The sequence below is a fragment of the Rhinolophus sinicus genome, chromosome 1, assembly GCF_057876585.1.
Source record: "Rhinolophus sinicus isolate RSI-liver-muscle chromosome 1, RSI-T2T, whole genome shotgun sequence".
Lineage (NCBI taxonomy): Eukaryota > Metazoa > Chordata > Mammalia > Chiroptera > Rhinolophidae > Rhinolophus > Rhinolophus sinicus.
This window is the reverse complement of record NC_142501.1, coordinates 20,502,010-20,521,059: the sequence shown is the minus strand read 5'-3', so window position 1 is coordinate 20,521,059 and position 19,050 is coordinate 20,502,010. Positions and strand designations below refer to the sequence as shown.

The following is a 19,050-nucleotide window of genomic DNA, read 5'->3' as shown; positions in this document are numbered from 1 at the left end:
TTTTTTAATTCAGTGGTGATTGGCTTGACATAGCAAACTGATCATGTTCACCTACCTCTTTACCTGTACCAGGTCCATTTAAACATATCCAGCGGAGAAGGGAGGGAGGTAAATGAGAGGGAGCAATGCACAGGGAGCGCTTCAGTGCTATTTGTGACATACTATTTTTTAAGCTGAGTGATGGGCGCCATGGATGTTCATTATATTAGAATCTATACTTATTGTGTTATGAAATAGTTGATACTATATTTTGACAGAAAAGTAGATCCTTAAGTGACTCTAGGAAACAAAAAGGGTGCCATTAATGAACAAATGTGGAGGAATTTCTAAAAGATGGAAAACAAATTGCATTAAATTGTTAGAGAAAGAAGAACAAGAAAACCCTTGTCCCAGATCAGAGCAGGAGAAAACTAAGGACATAAAAACAAGTACAGAGATATTTTAATTCTGGGCAAATACAGAGAGTAGGAGTTCATGAGCGAGCCATTAAAAGAATAAATCGGAAACAGCTGAGCATTACTCCCTTGCTTGGAATTGAGGCTCAGCGGTAAGAAGAGAAGTGTTCAAGTTGGAGAGAGAAGGAATAGAACCTGAAATGTCATATCTACTAAAAGCAGCAGAATAAAAAAAATGAACAGCTGATTGTGGCACTGTTTGATCTCTGACTACGGACGAGACCTCAGACCCCATTAGAAAGAATTCTGACTGGGCGGGGCCCTAGAGAACTTAATGCCCCTTCCTCCTGCTTACCTAGGAAAGGCACCATAACCAGAAACTAGATTCACCAACAGGTAGATAGGAATTCATTCATAAATGAAAAAAAACAGACACGCAAGCAGTAAACATTTGAGGGGTACTTAACACCACCAGAGAGGCACCAAATCCAAGAAACAAAAACGAACCCCTAAGGGAATATAATAAGCAAAAAGAAACTTTACAAGTTATATTCTGTAAGAGACTGATGAGGGAATATCTATTACAACATGAACAAGTTGTTAAAGACAGATCTTAGAAATTAAAAATAGGATTACTTATGCTTAATTGATAGGTTGACTAGCAGAATGGATCCTACTACTGAAAAACAGAAAGAAGCTGAGGGAATTTTCACCAGAATGTAGCACCACTGAGCCAGCACTGGGATGGCAAAGGGGAGAGGCTAGCTACCGTGTTTCCCCAAAAATAAGACCTAGCTGGACAGTCAGCAAAAATTAATATATGACCCAGTATTATATATCATATCATATATCATGTCATATTATATTATGTAAGACCTGGTCTTACAGTAAAATAAGACCGGGTCTTATATTTTAATTTTTGCTCCAAAAGACGCATTAGAGCTGATTGTGCAGCTAGGTCTTATTTTGGGGGAAACACGGCAATATACACAGTATAGGCCGTGTTGTCCCCCTAGAGCCTTCCCTACAGAAGAGGCCTTTGATGACCTTTCACACAGGACAAAAACATCCTCGCCATTGTGGCCTATTCTGAGATGTCCATTCAGATACTTCTTTCCTAAAGCTTCTAGTTCCCAGGTTTCTTGTCTTTAGTTCTCAAGTCTCTGATCCTCTAGTCAAACCATTAGCCCTCATCTCCAGCCATATCTTCATGCAAGTTGAACAACCGGAAATGCCGCTCTCAGTTCTGCTCCCTGGGATCATTTCCCTTTCCCACTGCAGGTTAGGCATGCACAGAAGCATGCCATTGTCAAGCGGAAGTGGTACATACAAGATGGGACTTAGGTTGGACAAGTTTATTGCATGAGCTCACACTCAGATCATTTACTGCACTGTTAACCTTTCCCTCAACCCACATCTGTGACCTCATGGAAGTGCCCTAATACCAAAGAGAAAAAATTCAAACCTGGTTTAAAGGTGGTTCTGCATAATATGTGGTTGGCACTAGCTACAAGTGGAGTGCTGGCATACATCAAATGTTCAGTGATACACCTGTGAGTGAATCCGGCAACAAAGAGTTGCCTAATAGTGTCACTGATCACACAGTTGTTAAGTGACAGAGCTGGAATTGCAACACCAACTTTCTGGTTTTTAATGTTCAAAATCTTTCCAGCGCACAGGAATCGCAGAGTAAAAGCACTTCCAAATCCTCCTGTAGAGTACAGGGAGGAAAGACTTCCAGAAAAAGAGGTCTCAGGAATGACTTTCAATCTTGAACATTATGTATATAAGTTATATGAGGGAAACGTTTTGTCTCAATTTTATTTTTTGGAGTTAGAAAATCTTTTATTTGCCTGGATAGTACCTGAGAATGTGAATCATAGAAGTTTAAGCAGAGTCTTAAGCACTATGAATCAGTCTGTTAATTCACATGGAAATTTACTGACTGTTCTAACAGGAGGTAAGCTTTACAGTGATTGGAGCTGGATTTTATTTATACAGTGAAAAAAAAATCCTTTGCATGTAACTCCCTCAAAAAGGTTCAGCCTAAAATTGACCCTTGGGAATTCTGTTTAAGCCTAATAACTGTAATTTATGGAGCTGTCACTAGGTGGAGGGGCGCTACTGGGTTAGGAATTTCTCTTTAGTAATTAATGCCTCAGAATTTTCAAAAACCATTCCTTAGAAGTCATTCAATAGTAGGCTATATGTTGATCAAAATAAGCTCCATTAGGGCATGTTATAGGAAATGTTATTTTAAATAAAAATAAAACATGTAAACATTGCTGAACAACTCTTCTAGTAATTCTGCTGTTTCTAAATTGAATTTTCCCTCAATCCAGGGCACTCATTTGCTAACATTTTCCCTTCAGAACCCAAGTAGTTCAAGTAGTAGATCCAGTTCTCTGACTCCAGAGCCCCCCTACCTTACCATCCACTCTCCCTCATACCATTGCATTTCTGGTCCAATCTTATCAATACAAATCTATGCATGTAATTTTTCTCATTAAATCTTCAGTATCCTGAAAAAAAAAAGTTGAGGGGAGCAATTCTTTGTAGAGGCTTTGAGAAATACCACTGCAAGTACCACTATCAGTACTAAAATGCAATATAGTAGTGAGGCTAAAAAACTATCTTGACATGTTTTCAAAATATATCAAGCATCTGAACACATTTTACTAACTGTATTGCTACTCCTGTTTCAAGTCACAAGATCTCTTGTCCAGATTATTACAACAGCCTCCTAAAAGGTGTTCCTGCTTCTACCCTTGCCCCTCAACAATCTATTCTCACAAAAGCCGGCGTTATCTTTGTAAATGTTGGTCAGATCAGGCCACTGTTCTTCTCAAACCCTCCAGTGATGCCCCATTTTATCTCTCCGGTGGCCTAAAGGGCCTCCACCTCTCTAACCTCATCTCTACCTCCCCTCTGCTCCCCACCTCCTTGCTGGCCCTCAGCACCCAGGCATGCATCACCCCCAGGGCCTCTGCTCTAGGAACCATTCCCTCTGCCCAAAACCACGACTCCCACCCTCAGAGCGACTCCCACCCTCAGAGCCGTTTGGTTGACTCCTCCTTCCAGTCTTTGCTCAAATTTCACTTCTCACTCAGCCCAATCTTGGCCAACCTGTTTAATACTATAAGCTCCCAATCATCCCCTTCCTAGCACCCATTAAATCCTCTTAACCTGCATTTCTTTTTTTTCTATTGCATTTATTGCCTTCTATAAACTATATGACTTGACGATGAATGCGTGTATTTTTTTATTGTCTGTCATCTCACTTGGATAGAAGCACTGCAAGGGCCTGCATATTTGTGTTCTGTTTGCTGACGTATTCTAAGAACTTAGTGCCTGGCACATAGTTTCAAAACACAGGAAATTATGTATATAATTTCATATAATATGCCAAACACTTGCATAATTACATCCAGCATTATCAAACAGTATTTTGCTGCACCAGAAATGGGTTGAAGAAATTAATATATTTGCAAATAATATTAAGTCTGCTTTCTTCTCTTTAGTGGGTAGGTACTCCTTCAAACTTTGCACATTAGAGGTACTCAATAAATTATTAAGTGAATAATTTGCCTTTTTGCTTGACACTAATAGCTTAGTAACAAATGTGCCCAGACAAAATGCCAGAGATACCTCGAAGAGCTCAGGGTGACACCCCAGTAGAAACCAGACGAGTTCTTCTGCCTATACTTTAAATAATGATTTCATTTGCAAAACTGCTTTGGCAAGAGTTTTCAGGACCACAGTTTTGTTATACTGTAAATCTTCCTGTATTAATATTAATATTAATAATAGCTTGAACAGTTTTTAAAAGAAAAAAATAGCAGAAAATTATAAAACTGTTATTGCAATTTATTTTTACCTGTTTTTGTAACTTGTAAGTATTAGGTTCTGATGTCATAGCCATAAAGGTAAGTAGCTGTTGTAATTCTTCTCTAATGTTGGGCAACAACAATCTTAGATATAGGTGTGTCGCTTCAAGTGCTTCTGTTCTTATTTTCTGTTACATGAGTTACAAAGAAGACAAAGCATGGGTCAAAAAACGAGATTATAGTACGTACTAGTCAATTGAAATGCTATGATGCTGTATTGGGTTTTCAGAGTCTTTTTTTTTATTCTCAAGTGTACAAAAGAACATTAGATTCTTTTTTACACTTCAAAGTTTTCCTTATGAAATGTTTCAAACACACTGGAAATTACGTATATAATTCCATATAATATGCCAAACACTTGCATAATTACATCCAGCTTTATCAAACAGTATTTTGCTTTTCACATGAAATTACATGGCCACCTACATAGCTGAAAAAGTGACATGATGTTAGAGCACCTGATTTTTATTTTGCTAAAAGGTCACCAAATAATACATCAGAAATATTTCTAGCTACAACAGTTCTCGAATCCTGTACTATATCAAAATATTTCTTATATATAATTACCTGAGAGCTAATGTCCTCTACTACATTAGTTACATTTGATAGTATGATTTACATGGCAGGCAACATTAATGAAGTAAAAAAAAAAAATTCCATTGAGTACTTTGATGTCATAGAAGAAAAATATTAAAATATAACATTTTATTCAACTTGTATCTTTAAAAATGTTCTTTATTATGCAAAAAATTAAGGTTTAAACATCTCTTACCTAAAAGTTCAGTAATTCCTGAATGAATATCAAAATACTCATCAGTTAACAATCTCTCTTGATTATAACACTTTACTGTGACATCAAAGAGTATCTTCTGTATATTCAATCTCATCTCTTCATTTCTGTTTTGCACTAACTGCTGACTAACCAAAACTATTAACTGGTCAGGGAAATATTCCAAGCATTCAGTTACTGCCTTAAGCCAGTTATCAATCCTGGAGGAAAAATACAAAACAAAACAAATCAAGGGTTAACATTTCCATTTACCTAAAGCTGTTCTGATAAACTACTGTTTGACAAAACAATCAAATCTAGCTTATATTTAGCCAAATCTAAGGAAGAAACTATTTTTCAGAGAATCATTTCAATAAATTTTGCTGGATGAATGAGGAGTGAATAAGAGGGAATAGCTTTCATTCCTCACCAAATACCACCATACCTTTCTATACCTTTATTTTCAAGGTGTTAAAATATTTCTGGCCACCTTTTCATTATTTATTTCTAATTTTGTTAGATTTGGTTCAGAGGAGTTCATCTATACTGTTCCATTTCATTAGTGGTTCCCTTCCCTTTCCCACTCCAATAATTAGGTGTCTATTGTTCTGTTATTTGAAAATAAGACACCAACTATTTCCCCAAACAATATGCACTGTTGACCCCACCATACCCTGTCTTCCCTTTCTTCTCTCCCCACCCCAATAAGAAATTTAGGATCTTTTCACCCCTCCCTTCCTTCAGTGATGCCTTTGAAAGGCCTTTAATTCCTCTTTCTCATCTGCCACCTTCCCAAGCCCCAGCTTTTGCTGAGATAGATTAGTATTTATTATAATTTCCCTTAATAGTATGTCCCTTGTGTTTTGACTTCTTATATAGCACTTACATTTTATACATTCCCACATAGTCTTACCATATCAACTTGGAACTATGTGTGTACGTGTGCACGTGAGTACAAAATGAGCGAGAAAAAGGAAGAGCACAGATCAAAATTTGTTGCCTACCAGTTTTCTTTCCTCTTCATCAGCTTATGGTTCTGGCTATTTCTTTGTAGTATGTTTAAAAGCATTCTTCAAATATTTTCTTGGACAGGGTTCCTAGGTGATATACTCGCTGAATTCTTGATAATCCTCAAATTTCTTTCCTTCTTCCCTTTTCCCTTCCATCTTTCCTTCTCTCCCACCTCCCACCAACAGGTGAATGGTACCGTACATCTTGCCTAAGATGTGTGACTCATTATCTTCTAGATTCTAGTGTTGCAAATGAAAAGATTAATGACAGTTGTATTGGTTTTTCTCTTGCAGATAACCTATCCTTTCCTCCTGGAAGCTTATAAAGGCAGATTGGCTGCTGTCTGTTTCCTGCAGAAGCATCCAAAGAAATCCTGTTTCTTTGCTGGTGTCCCTATACTCTACCTGACTCACGAGCTAGAGAAGACTCAGCTCTTTGTTTGGCCCTTTCTTGGCTTATTGTGAATTAGGGAAACCTGCCATGTGCAAACAGGACCACAGTTGATTATCTAAGTGGGTCCGCAGGTCTCTCATCACCAAGTTCTTCCCAGGATCTGGAATTTTCTGGTCATCAGCCTTAGAGTCTGATGTTCTTTTCTTGTTTGGCTCACATGGGAAAAAGGATCGGATCCATTCTCTCTGTTGGAATTCCAACAGTACCCACGGTTTTATACCTATAGTTCCCGGCAGTAGGAGTGACAAATATATTGGAATTCAAAGTGAAAGAGAATGGAGCCTCATTAAGATAACTGGGTTCCCTGAACCTCTTCCCCACAAATGAGGCTGATTTTATGATAGGACTTACCTCATTGGACTGTAATGTTGTTTCATGAATGTCTCCCCTACTAGACTGTGGATTCTTTTAGGGCAGGGATAAAATAAACTGGTAGAAACTGATGGTTAATGTTATTTGAGGGTCATAAAACAGAAATGATAGAGCTTTAGCAAACACTGAACTGGTGCAGGGAGGGGATGATAGACAAATCATGACTGAAATAATACGAATGAACCCACACTGATTCCCAATAATCTTGCAGGTCATAACCAGTGACTTTTTTTGTTAGATCAAATGAGAATTCACAGTGATTAATTTCTAAAACAGATGGTATTAGCTTATACATATGGATATGTTCTCGCATCTTAAAATACCTAGGGTGAAATATATGAAGACCTTTTTAGTCATCAATTATTAGACAATAAAAATGGTCACTTACTCAGGAGACATAAACTTGGAATAACCTCTCTGTCTAGACAGGCATTTGAGATAACAAGATCTTCCTCTTTAGTTAATTGAAGATTTTGTGTTTTGACTGGAGGCTCCAAAATATTTTCCAAGAATGGAAGATGAATCATTTGAAGAATATGTAACAATGTTTGTTGTTTCCAGACATCTTCTGTAGCTTAGAAAGAAAAATAACTATCAGATTGAGAAATAATACACATTCAGCCAATATTATAAAATCCTTCCATTTCTAAATAATACAAAAGAAAAGCTACATATATATATAATGGATTAATTTAATGCTAGGAAAATTTAAGTTTGCTAAATTACAATTTTTCTTTACAAGGTTGATCTTTAAATAGACACCAGGGTTATGAACCATATTGGTTGTATTTTCTGGTTATGTTGATTATAAAAGTGATATTATTTAGTTTTTAAGGCCAATAATAGGCTATTAGATGGGGCAAAAGTAATTGCAGTTTTCGCAATGATTTTTAACCTTTTAAACCACAATTACTTTTGCACCGACCTAATAATTCCAAATATAAAAAGCTACTAATGCTTATAAATTATTTTGCATAACTGAGAGAATATAAGCTTGTTAATTATTTACAATTTTATTCAAAGTAGCACGGGTAATTGTAGTTTGTTGTTTTTAAATTAAAATAGAGTATTATGTTAACCTTAACTTGGGTTTCTGGTCATTCCTGTTAAGAGTTAAGTTTTTTATTATCCTCGTCAGATCATAATTAATGTTTTGTTTTTCCTTTAAATGAAACTAAATCATAAAAGCAACAGCTATAGTAAATCTCTTGCAGAGCTCCCAAGCCAGTACCCTATGTATTAAATTTGGACCATAGCCATAATTCGTTTGGTTATAAAGCACTTTGAATAAAATTACTTATAGAAAAATGGACGATTTCATGTAAAATTCTGGGTTTCCAGCTTCTCTTTAAAAAAATCATAAGCTTTCATAACACGAGGCTTGAATTAATGCCTGACCAAAGTCAGCTGATAAGAATCAGTACCAGTAGGCTCTCCCTTTGCACTGGCAGGCCATTTCTAGTTGACCACAAATCCCACCTCTCCCCATTGTAGCCCATAGAATGAAGTTCAGTGTCAGCTACCATTTCCATGATATTGTCCTATTGGTTTTGCTTCAGTAAAAAATAACCTCCCTGTACTTATATCTACGTGTTAAGTGGGAATAGGAAAAATAGCCTGAGAGAGCCATATATTTCAAGCAAAACAACAGTATATATTTTCCTACATGTTTGATAATTAAGTACCCACTGGCCCTCTAACCTGCCTGGCTCCTAAAGTCATCTGAGTTTGCTACCTGTGAGTTATTGGCCAAAAATAAATCAAATTAACAATCTTTTAGTAAAGACTTGAGATCATAAATGGACTCTAATGAATCAGTCCACATTTGTCAATACCAACCGTTGGGCATGGCACTGAACCAGGTGCCGGAAAAACGATACATAAAAAATTGTGGGCCTTCAGCCGCTACACCCTAACTACAGAGGCAAAATAGTGACCTATGAAAGTGGTGAAGACAAATTTTATCAAAAATCACCATGAAGTATACATAATATATTATGAATAAATCCAAAAGTGGAAAAACAACTTTTGCAAGAGCATTAAGACAGAACATTCATTTATGCAACCAATATTTATTGGGACCTATTTTGTGCTGGGCACTGTTCTAGGTGCCAGGGATACAGTGGTAAATAAAACAGGTAAAAATCCTTGCCTTAATGGAGTTAATATTCTAGTGGGGGTAGGGAGGCAGGCAATAAATAAACAAAAAGTGAAATATGTAGTGTGTCAGTTAGCAGTAAGTTCTATGGAGAGAAATTAGGTAGAAGAGAGGTAGTGCAGGGGGAAATGTTGCAATTTTAAATAAGATGTGTGGGAACTATCATAATATATTAGCAAAGACCTGAAAGAGACAGGACAGAGAAATATGCATGTCAAATAAAAGATAAAGAGAATACCTAGCTCTGTGTAGGGAAATTAAACTCAAGTAGGGTATTGTGGCAACGCATCCCATCACCGCAGCCATCTTTATGGAGTTCTTCATATTCAATGATTATTGTGCTGAGTGATGCAGACAAAAAAAGGATAGACTGCATTTGAAGAGTGTGCAATCCATGCGATGTTTAGGATAGCCTAGACACACAAGTTCATATATGCTTACATATGTATATGTATAGGATGTATATATAAAAAAGAAAAAACTCATAAAATAAAAATAAATCTCAGCGAAGGTGGTTCACCTTAAATCTTGTCACACAAGTGCAAATTTGTAAGTAGGCCTGCAGTCCTATAATTGCACTGCTTTACCACTGCTGGCAGAGTTTTCAACTCAGTCAAGTGAAATTATTTGGGAATTAAGAAATGGCCTTTTTCAAAAATAGAGGAACTCCATACCTTTATTTTTTGGCTGAAATTTATATAGGTGTCCTCCAACCACATACCCTTAACCAGCCATATTTTACCAAGTAGAACATGGCTTAAATTTTCTTGTTGGCAAGCTAATTATTTAATTTTATAAAACCAGATAGTGTCTATATGGTTTTATTCCTAATTTTACATCTATTAATGTCTGATTGGGTTGTTTTGTGCTTTAGGATCAGAGAAGAATCGTACTTTAGTGGATCACAATAACAAAACTCTATTCATGCCTGATTTGTTAAGAGCAGAGAAATTTCCAAATGCACTTTCCCCAAAAAGTTTTAGTATGAAAATGAAACTTCTCCAAAAGTGAACTTTTTTTAATGCATCAAATACAAGAGCAACTAGTCAATTTTAAAGTTAGTTCTCCTTTCCAAACCTTTTTATGAAACAAAAACCCCACCCTACTAGATTAAAAAAAAAAAAAGGCTTTTGAACATAAAGAGATCACCTATTAAGTAACTTATTAAGGACTACCTCTCTGAAAACTATGCTTTTATTAGAAAGAACAACTAAAATAGATTTTGTGTTTTTCTATTCTGAAGGCTGATACATTCACTTGTGACAAAAAGTAAACATACCAAATAAACACACCTCATCCCCACTGATTTTATAATTTACAGTACTTTGTTGTAACAATAATGATAAAACATTGGATAAGAGTATGGAAATCTAGGTCTGAATCTTGATGCCACACTGTGGAAACTTGTTAAATTATCTAAATTCTCTTGAGTTTCTGTTTCCTTATCTATAAAATAAGCAGTCTAAACTAAAGCAGTGGTTCCCAGATTGGCTGATTTTTGTTTTAATATCAAGTCTCTCTTTCAACAAAACTTAATAGTTTATTGTTTTGTGACTTACTGTTTAAAATATCTGGCTAAACAATATCATCTAAATCTATATATATTCCTCCTATTTTCACCTGACATTTTTTGTTATATATATTATACATAAAAGAGTATAAAAGCATAAGTATTATTTAAAGTGTTTGGGAGACAGATGCAACAAAGGGAAGAGGCCTAAACCCCCATTTCCTTTGTAGAAAATTAACAGATGTACCTAAATCTGAAAAATCATCAAGTAGCAATATAAGCATCCTATTTAGGGATATGAGATACAAGTTGTAAATTATTGTCTCTGGGGAGGAAGAAATGGGTGGGAGGAGAAGGGCAGGGAACTGCTATTTTTTGGTAACAAAACCTGTAGGATGCTATCAATGTTTTACATTATATGCATGTATAACAAAGATAAAAATACATTTTTTAAAAAAAGTACATAAGAATGCCTGCTTTCCTTCATACTGTGTTTTCTTTATTTATCCTTCTCTTTATTTCACCAACTATAAAAAGGGAGTTTCAGTTTCACCAACTATAAAGTGGGAGTTTTATCCCTCACTTTAGCGGCCTCTTGTTAGATTATAGACAATGAATATAAAATGCATAACAAATTGCTTAGCACAGAGAAAGGCTCAACAAGTGGAAATTATTTTTCTTAGCATCTTTGCTGATAAATTACATCCAAGATGGTGGGACAAGTTAGTTTTTCATTTGTATTAGATAAAAACTGTACTTCTGTTGGCTCTTCGTCTGCCTGTCCTCTAAATATTGGTCTTCCAGTCCCTCTTCTAATTCTGCACCCTTTCTTTGGGCACCCTGTATTCCCCTTATCACACTTATCCTAACTATTGTTGATAATCTTTGCTCCTCCATGTGTGTGTGAATCATGTTTGTTTTGCTTCTACCATGGTTTGACCAAATTCAGTAAAGGGTGAAACCATATTGAATTGCCCTGGGTATGGGGCTCTTCTTTCCACCATTACCTGCCTAATAAGGAGAAAACCACAAGTAGATGAAGTAAATAGTAAAGAGGAATAGAGCAACAGGTAGCCTAGCTAATTTGTTCTGAAAGGTAAAGGGCAGGGAGATGTTTGGGAGAGGTTTATGTAACGGACAAAGGATATACTCCTTAGAAGATGGTCATGGATTATAAATTATAAGGACTGGTAATGAGTCTGTATGTTTTCTTCTGGTAGTGTGGAATGTAACACCTCCAGTTAATCTGTTCATGGTCCTTGTAAAAAACATTGGATCTATATTGCCTCACCTGTCTTGTCTGATGTAATCACTATGTAGAAGGAACTCTTACAGGAAAGAGGATTAGTGAGTTGATACACCCAACACACTACTTTTATTATAACTGAAAAGTCAGTTCTTGGAGACAGTAAAAAGATCAGTGGTTGCAAGGGGTTAGGGGGAAGGGAGGAGTGACTAGATGAAGCATACATGATTGTATGATACTATAATGGTAGATACATGTCATACATTTGTCAAAACCCACTGAATACACAGCACCAGGAGTGAACCCTAATGTAAACTGTGGGCTTTGGGTGATAATGATGTGTCAGTGTAGGTTCATAGACTGTAAGAAATATACCACTCTGGTGGGGGCTGTCGATAGGGAAGCTGTGTGCATGTGGAGCTGGGATATATGGGAACTCTCTGTCCTTTCTGCTCAGTTTTTCTATGAACCTAAAACTGTTCTAAAAAATAAAGTCTTTAAAAAAAAAAAAGTCAGTTCTTTCTTACAAAGTTCTGACAAAAAAATAGAGAAAATTGAAATTACCTTCTTTTGAAAGCAAGAAAATAGGTTTGTCAAAACCAGATTCCCACTCATTGTATGAATGAGTTCCTTAATTCTTTCCTCACCAATCTCTTGTGCTAGAGGACTTGAAATCATTCCATTTTCTGGTCTGTTAAAAAATATTATGTGAATTTTTCAATTATAGACAGGATCAAAATTTCAAATATACATTTTAATGTATTAAACTTATGTATTCTTTATTTCCAAAAAAAGATTTCAGGCAGCTTACAATAAAAGACACAAGCAATAAACTTATTAGATAATAGAATATCGCCAAAAAAGACTAAATTAGGATTACAAATAAATAGAAAGGATGTATGCTAATTATAAGGTTAACATGGTTGCTATGATGGAGTAGAAAATTTTTGCTCTTGAATTTCTGGAAAACTTTGGCTTCTTTTTACTTTGGGTAAGTCATTTTTCAAAATTAGGAAGCATACAATTCATCAGAGGATAAAGTTTTTTTCCTGGTATATCAGAGGATAAAGTTTTTCCTGGTATAAATTCTGAAAAATGTATGTGGTAACGTCCTCCACAACAGTTTTAGAACAAATGCAGAAATAGATTTTTACATGGCTATTTCTTTTATTGACTTCTGAAAGAAAAAAATAAACTGAAAGCATAACATTCAAGTTTAGCTCAATGAAGACTGTTCTGCCAGAATCTAAATACGATACATTACAGTATCCCAGTCAACACTAACCTTAAAGATGCCTCTGATTTTATCAGTTAATCCATTCTCAGCATCCTTTTTTCTTTTGCAAAAAACATAAGTTGATTTATTGCCTAGAAACCTGTAGAGACAATATTTGGAAGCTTCAAATTCCAATTTCTTTTCATTTTTGAATAGCTTCATTTCTATGGCTTCAAATACATTATGGTTCATTAGAACTTGGCAAAGATGAACTCCTTTAAGATGAGAGATATCATTACTACTTAGACACATTTTTTGCATAAGATGACTTAATAGTATATCAACAGCATCAGAACCAGTAAAACAATCTTCATATGTTCATAAATGATGCCGCCTTCTTTTTATTTCCACTTGAGTCTGAAGGGAATGAATAATACCATCCCATAGCTGAGTAGCTTGAAAAGGACCAGAACATCCTGGAAAAAAAAAATTAAACATGTTTCTAACCAACACATATTTAGATTACACAAAAATATTTAAGTTTTTCAGTTTTGATTGTATGCTTTTTTATGGCATATCTGTTGCCATTGTCTTTCTTAAATTGCTACTCCTCCCATCTTATGTAAACCATAACATATTTACTAAGATTGCACCATGCATGCCAATAAAAACAGAATAGATGTAGGTACTTACTTCACTGATATTAAATATATGATTATGTAAATTTATACACCCTAAAATTACATGTTTAACTACTAGCTATACTTAATCTTGAAGAATATTATTTCAGGACACACTTAAAAGGAACGCACACACACACTGGAGTCTTGATTATTACAGAACTGTGGCTTCACCAGCCTTTTTTGTTTTGCTTTCTTCTTTTTGCTTTTTGATCAATGGCAAGTTCTTTATGAGCAAGATCTAGGGCAAAGAGCTCAATAAAATTAATCAATTTATTTTCCTTGTTGAAAAAAAGTTTGTGAGGAATAATAAAATCTGAAAACAATAAAAATGTCCATCACCTGGGGAATCATTAAATAAAATGTGGCATCGCCTTACTATGGAATAAATATTAAGCAGTTATTAGGAAAAATGAGGTTTACAGCATGGAAGGATATCAAGTAGGAAAAACAAAACAAAACAAACCCCAACAAGTTGAGCAGAATTATTTGTATACTATCATCCTAGTTATGTAAAAATGAATTCCCAACCTACACACAAATATATGTAAATAAATAGAAAGGTCTGGAAGGATAAACTTCAAACAATTAACCCTTGAGAACTAGGATTGTAATGAAAGAGGATGTTCGGTTTTCTATATAGTTCCAAATTTTTATAAAGTACATATGTAAATTTTTCAATTAATTGGAGACAGCAAAATTTTTATTCAGATATAATTGACATACCACATAGTTCGCCTTATGAAGGTATACAATTCAGTGGTATTTTAGCGGTCACAAAGTTGTGCAACCATCACTACGATCTAGTTGGCAGACCATTTCATAACTTCAAAAAGAAACTCAGCAATCACTCCTCATTTCCTTCTACTAGAGCAAATTTTTAAATAAAGAATTTTAAGAATGATAAGGGAATAAAATGAAACATCTAGAATGCTGTTTCTAGATTTTTTGGGTTAGAATCCAAGAATTTAGCTCTCTCCTCCTTTGACTATGGATAACTGGAACCAGGATACCCAATTTTACAGATAAAATGACAGAAATAAAAACCCATCACCTTCAAATGCCTGTATTAACAGAAGCCGTTATCTGTCTATCCTTCAAATATTAGCCCGAGATACTGTGGACAGTACGGAGACAGGAGTGGTGTGTAGGCGAAGGATGGAGAGGGGTAGGGGTTAGAGGAGGGAGGAGCGACGGGCGGGAAGGGACGAGTTTGGGTGGGATGGGATGTAGAAGTCTACGAGTTGTTGCGCGGTGGAGACAAGGGTATTTTCCATCCGCCTCTAACTTTTTACACAAGTAGGCTAGGTTAAAGAAATAGCCTTCGTGCTCAAGGAATTTTCCATTTAGTACTTTAACCTCTTCTTCTAAGTGTAGCCTGTCGACCAACAGCATTGGTATCATCGGGGAAATCATTTGAAAAGCAGAATATCAGATTCTACAGCTGAACCCAAACTGCATTTTAACAAAGTCTCCAAATGATTCGTGTGCATATTGAAGTTTGAGAAGCACTGTTTTCCTGGACTTCTCAAGGAGAGTAGTTCCGAAAAGGCCAAGTCGAGGTTGTCAGTCCCCGACCAGAGAGGGCAGGTGTGCTAGGAAAGGGGCCGGCCCCAGATTCCCGAGAAATACAAGCCAAATCACATGCTCCCCTGAGCTGCCCTCCCCTTCAGTACACACTCGGTATAGGGCTACCTGTCCTATATATACCTGTCCTGTATACGGCTACCTGTCCTCGTTTTCCGGCAGAAGCCACCTCTAGGGCTCGGCCCGCGAGGTGCTGCGCAGCGAAGCTCGATCTGGCTGCCAAGGGCACCGAACAGAAGAGTCAAAAGAACCGCCCGAAGCTCGCGTGCCGGCTCCTCCCCCGGCCCGTAACCCCGCCTCCACCTTGCTCTTGGGGGCGGGGAGCCAAGGATGGTCCCACCCCGCCCCTTCCGAGCCAGCAGGAAGTGACGTCATGCCCTGGCCAGCTGGTCTTTCGGTCTTCTTCCCCCTCCCTAACTCTTCCTCCCCAGTCCCTCCCCGCCCCTCCCCCTTCCCTCCTCCGGCTCCAGCCTCTGAGGCCGCGCGGGTGGAGGAGGCTATGGAGTAAGCTGGGAGCTTCGGCCCCGAGCGGAAGCTGAGCAGGAGCAGCCAGGAGGTGTTTGGCTGGGCGGGGGAAACGAGCCCCAGCACCGCCCCTCCCGGGAGAATTGAGGAAGAGGTGAGTGACCGCCCACGGGCATCGACTGACCTCCTTCACCGGTCACGCTCCCGCCTGGGCTCCCAAGGCCGGCGAGGAGGGAATGGGGAAGACCCGCGCCGAGGCTAGGCCTCCCGAGGCCCCCAAGGCTGGCGACTGTTGCTAGGTGACGGGCCTGCTGGCGGAGAGCTGGGCTGGCCGGGCGGTGGGCGCCCTGGCGAAGCCGACCTGGGGGAGCGAGCTCCGGGGAGCGGATCCGAGAGGCCCGAGTCCCCGGAAGAGGCCTTGAAGTGACGGGCGACCCGGGGCTGGGGCCGTCTGTCCCAGCGAGAGCTCCCGGCTCCGGCTCTGCAGCTCGGGTTTCCGTGGTGGAGTTCGTGGTTCTCTTTTGGGAAATTGGATACTACTCCAGGACTGGGTGAGACAGATCCCCTCAATTCTGAGGTCCGCAACTGATAACCAGGCTTACCAAGCAGGGCCCTACCCCTGGCGTCCTTTTCTGACAGTAGCTATAGTTCTGCAACGGAAGGTTATTGTGTTTGAGGTGGGTGGGGCAGGTGTTTTGTTAAGACTGAAAAACCCCTCGGTCGTTTCTGCACTCTTATTTTTCTAAGCGGGAGAGAAAGGATGGAGGAAGGTTAAGCCCGATAAAGCTTGCAAAAACTTCTTGGGATCCGATTGAATACATACCTATGATTAGTATAGTAATTAAGGAAACCAGTGTTGTCAAGTCAGCTCCTGTAACAGTCTTCATGAGACTCCACATTCAAGGGACTTAAAAGCGCTATGTCAGTAGTGACTTACAGTTGTAAATTGCCATCTATGTTTTTGTAGATCAAATCCAGGAATTATCTGTAGGATGGCTTGTTTTACAAATTGGATTCTATTGTAGTAAGAAGTTTTCTAAGACGCGTTCGCATGCCTCTCCATTCTGGAAAATTGACCTAGTTTACAGTCTGTCACTGTAAAACTCGATCAGGCTCTGGTAATAGTTTGAAAGTCAGGTGCTTGAAGCTGCCTTTTGGACTTTGCAGGCTTTTTTGTTTGTTTGGCTTTCTGTCTTTTTCTTTAGTATAAATATTTTTTAAAAGTTTAACAATGATTTATCGGCACTGAATAGGTAGAATTCTTGACATTATTAAATTGTACTCATAGAAGATGCTTTTGGGGGATTGTGTCATGGAACGGAACCTAATGGAAGGTAAGGACCTTCAGTCTGTTCAGATACACTTTACACAACACACATGCAGAAACCTGTTCTTTTGTCTCTAAGATCCACAAACAACCAATAAAACAAATACAGACATTGTACAACGGAATATTTCTGTACAAATCAACCCTGTAATTGGGAATAACTACTCATACTCACATATTTGGAATTCATGATTTACTGCCACCCCCAAGAAAAATAGGTCCTCTTACTGTGTTTAACTCAAGTGACTAGCTTCATCGTCTGTCCCTTTCTATAGGAGTCAAAGTTTGACAGCTTTCTCTCTCCTGCCTCATTGCAATTTCTCATGAAGTCCTGTTGATTTTGCCTCTTGAATATCTCTCAAGTCTGTCTTCATCTTCACCACTAGTACTCTAGCTCCAGCCACCGTCATCTCTCATCTGAAGTATCACTAGCCTCCCAATTATAGTCTACCAGCAGTTAGTTTTCCACACCAGACTGAGTGACTTTTTAAAACTGCAGATCTAATCACATTGTCTCCATGTTTAAAACCCTGCAGTGGCTTTCATTGTTTTTAAGAGAAACTAACATTTTTAAAAGCCTGTTTGGGTCCTCCAGTTGCCTTTCCAGCCTCATCGCCACAGTGCTTGCTGGCATTCCTTTTTCCCCTAGTCACTCTGTTTTGCTTCAGGTACTCGGCTTTTGGTTATGAAGCTTAATCTGCCAGGAAATGCACTTCCTTTCCGTTTCATCCAGTTAATGCCAGCTCATCATTCAGCTCACTTCAGGAAGACTTTCCTGATTAGGATAGATTCCCCTAATTATATGTTCTCATGACACCATCGCAGAGTTGCCATATTTATTAATACCTAATAAATTTATGAGATGTTCTTCATCTCCTGTTGCTGTGTAAATGCTTAATAGTTTGTTATATGAATGAATTCAGTGAATGCTTACTAAAAGTGCCAGGAATTGTACTAAACATTGTTACGTGCATCATCATTTTTAATCCTTATAACAGTCAGTTGAGGTATCCCCCTTTTTAAAGGTTAGAAATTGTGTTAGGGAGGCTAGTTTAGGTGGAAACAGTGTTAGTAAGTATTAGAACTGATTTTTGAAGCAAGGTTTTCTTGCCACTGAAGATTGTGTACTTAATCATATAACACTTAATTTTCACACTGTGCATCAGAATCACCTGGAGCAGCTGCTAAAAATATAAATGCCCTGACTGCATATTTATAGGTTCTTATTCCAAATGTTTGAGATAGTACATAGGCATCTATATGGCTTAATAAGTTATTCAGTCATTAGATGGTATTAAATGTATATAGGTGTTCACCAGAGTTTGAACACCATCCTCTTAGACAACACTTAAGTGCTTTATGAGTTTCAGTTTTTACACATTGTACTATAGTGTATTTCAAATTGTGTACGTTCTTAAATCAGGGAAGAACTGTAGTCCTAAGGAAATGACCTTAGTGGTCATTTATTCTAATTTCCTACCCAGTTATTCCTTTTCCCCTTTCTCCAGCTGCCACCCTAGTGCTCTTGGTACCTTTTTTTAAAATTACAATATCAAGAATCTGACTTTCTGTAGTAAAAAGTACACCAAGTACATAGGCTGGAAGTGCTTTCAAGCGTTGCATATACTCTGTCTTCAGAACTTACTGTTCAAATTACTGATTTTGATATTTAAGCACATATTGCCTTATAACCTCATAATTGCGTTTTAAATCTTATTGTACAATGGTCTTAAGTTCGTAAACAGTGATGAAAACTGAATGTTTTACTTGTTTCTCCTACTGTACCTTACATGGTGCTTTCCACTTAGTGGGTACTCAATAATTTGTTGAATAGATGTGTGTTTTCACTGTACATTTCTAAGTCTCTTTAATTTTTATGTTTGTTTCTTAAATCAGGTTTGTCTCCTGTAAGTAATCTGTTCTGGCTCAACTGATAATAATCACTTTTTGTGGTTGTAAAGAGAATGATTGTAC

General features: G+C 37.6%; 3 protein-coding genes across 8 annotated transcripts in view; 1 reads left to right on the top strand and 2 right to left on the bottom strand.

The window, feature by feature from the left end:
- Nucleotides 1-3,788: 3,788 nt before the first annotated feature.
- LOC109447589 (DEP domain-containing protein 7) lies at nt 3,789-13,392 on the bottom strand. The gene is given in 5 exon segments (XM_088789603.1): nt 3,789-4,166; nt 4,273-4,410; nt 5,011-5,272; nt 7,272-7,461; nt 13,056-13,392. Coding segments are annotated over 5 exon segments (1,251 nt in total). The 5' UTR covers nt 13,339-13,392.
- On the bottom strand, nt 13,380-17,486 carry LOC148759018 (uncharacterized). Its single transcript, XM_088789571.1, has 3 exons — nt 17,421-17,486; nt 15,934-16,267; nt 13,380-13,493 (listed from the first exon to the last, which is right to left on the bottom strand). Exons 1-3 carry the CDS (start codon nt 17,484-17,486, stop codon nt 13,396-13,398), a joined length of 498 nt encoding a protein of 165 aa, XP_088645697.1. The 3' UTR covers nt 13,380-13,395.
- SCYL2 (SCY1 like pseudokinase 2) overlaps nt 15,642-19,050 on the top strand; it is a 54,089-nt gene continuing 50,680 nt past the window's right edge. For 2 of the 6 annotated variants that reach the window (XM_019732107.3, XM_019732105.3), the window contains exon 1: nt 15,669-15,903. The gene's annotated coding sequence lies outside the window, so the exon portion shown is untranslated. Of the gene's footprint in view, nt 16,301-19,050 lie in introns of all 6 variants that reach the window. The other 4 variants (XM_019732109.3, XM_019732106.3, XM_019732110.3 and 1 more) reach the window with 3 other exon arrangements.

Excerpts from the sequence above, each read along its gene's own strand:
- LOC148759018 (XM_088789571.1), bottom strand. The coding sequence starts at position 17,486 with ATGACGGTGGCTGGAGCTAGAGTACTAGTGGTGAAGATGAAGACAGAC. Across the intron at positions 16,268-17,420 it reads ACTTGAGAGATATTCAAGAG|AGAACCACGAACTCCACCAC; the intron begins GCAAAATCAACA and ends ATTTCCCAAAAG. Across the intron at positions 13,494-15,933 it reads GAGCGTGACCGGTGAAGGAG|GATGTTCTGGTCCTTTTCAA; the intron begins GTCAGTCGATGC and ends TTTTTTTTCCAG.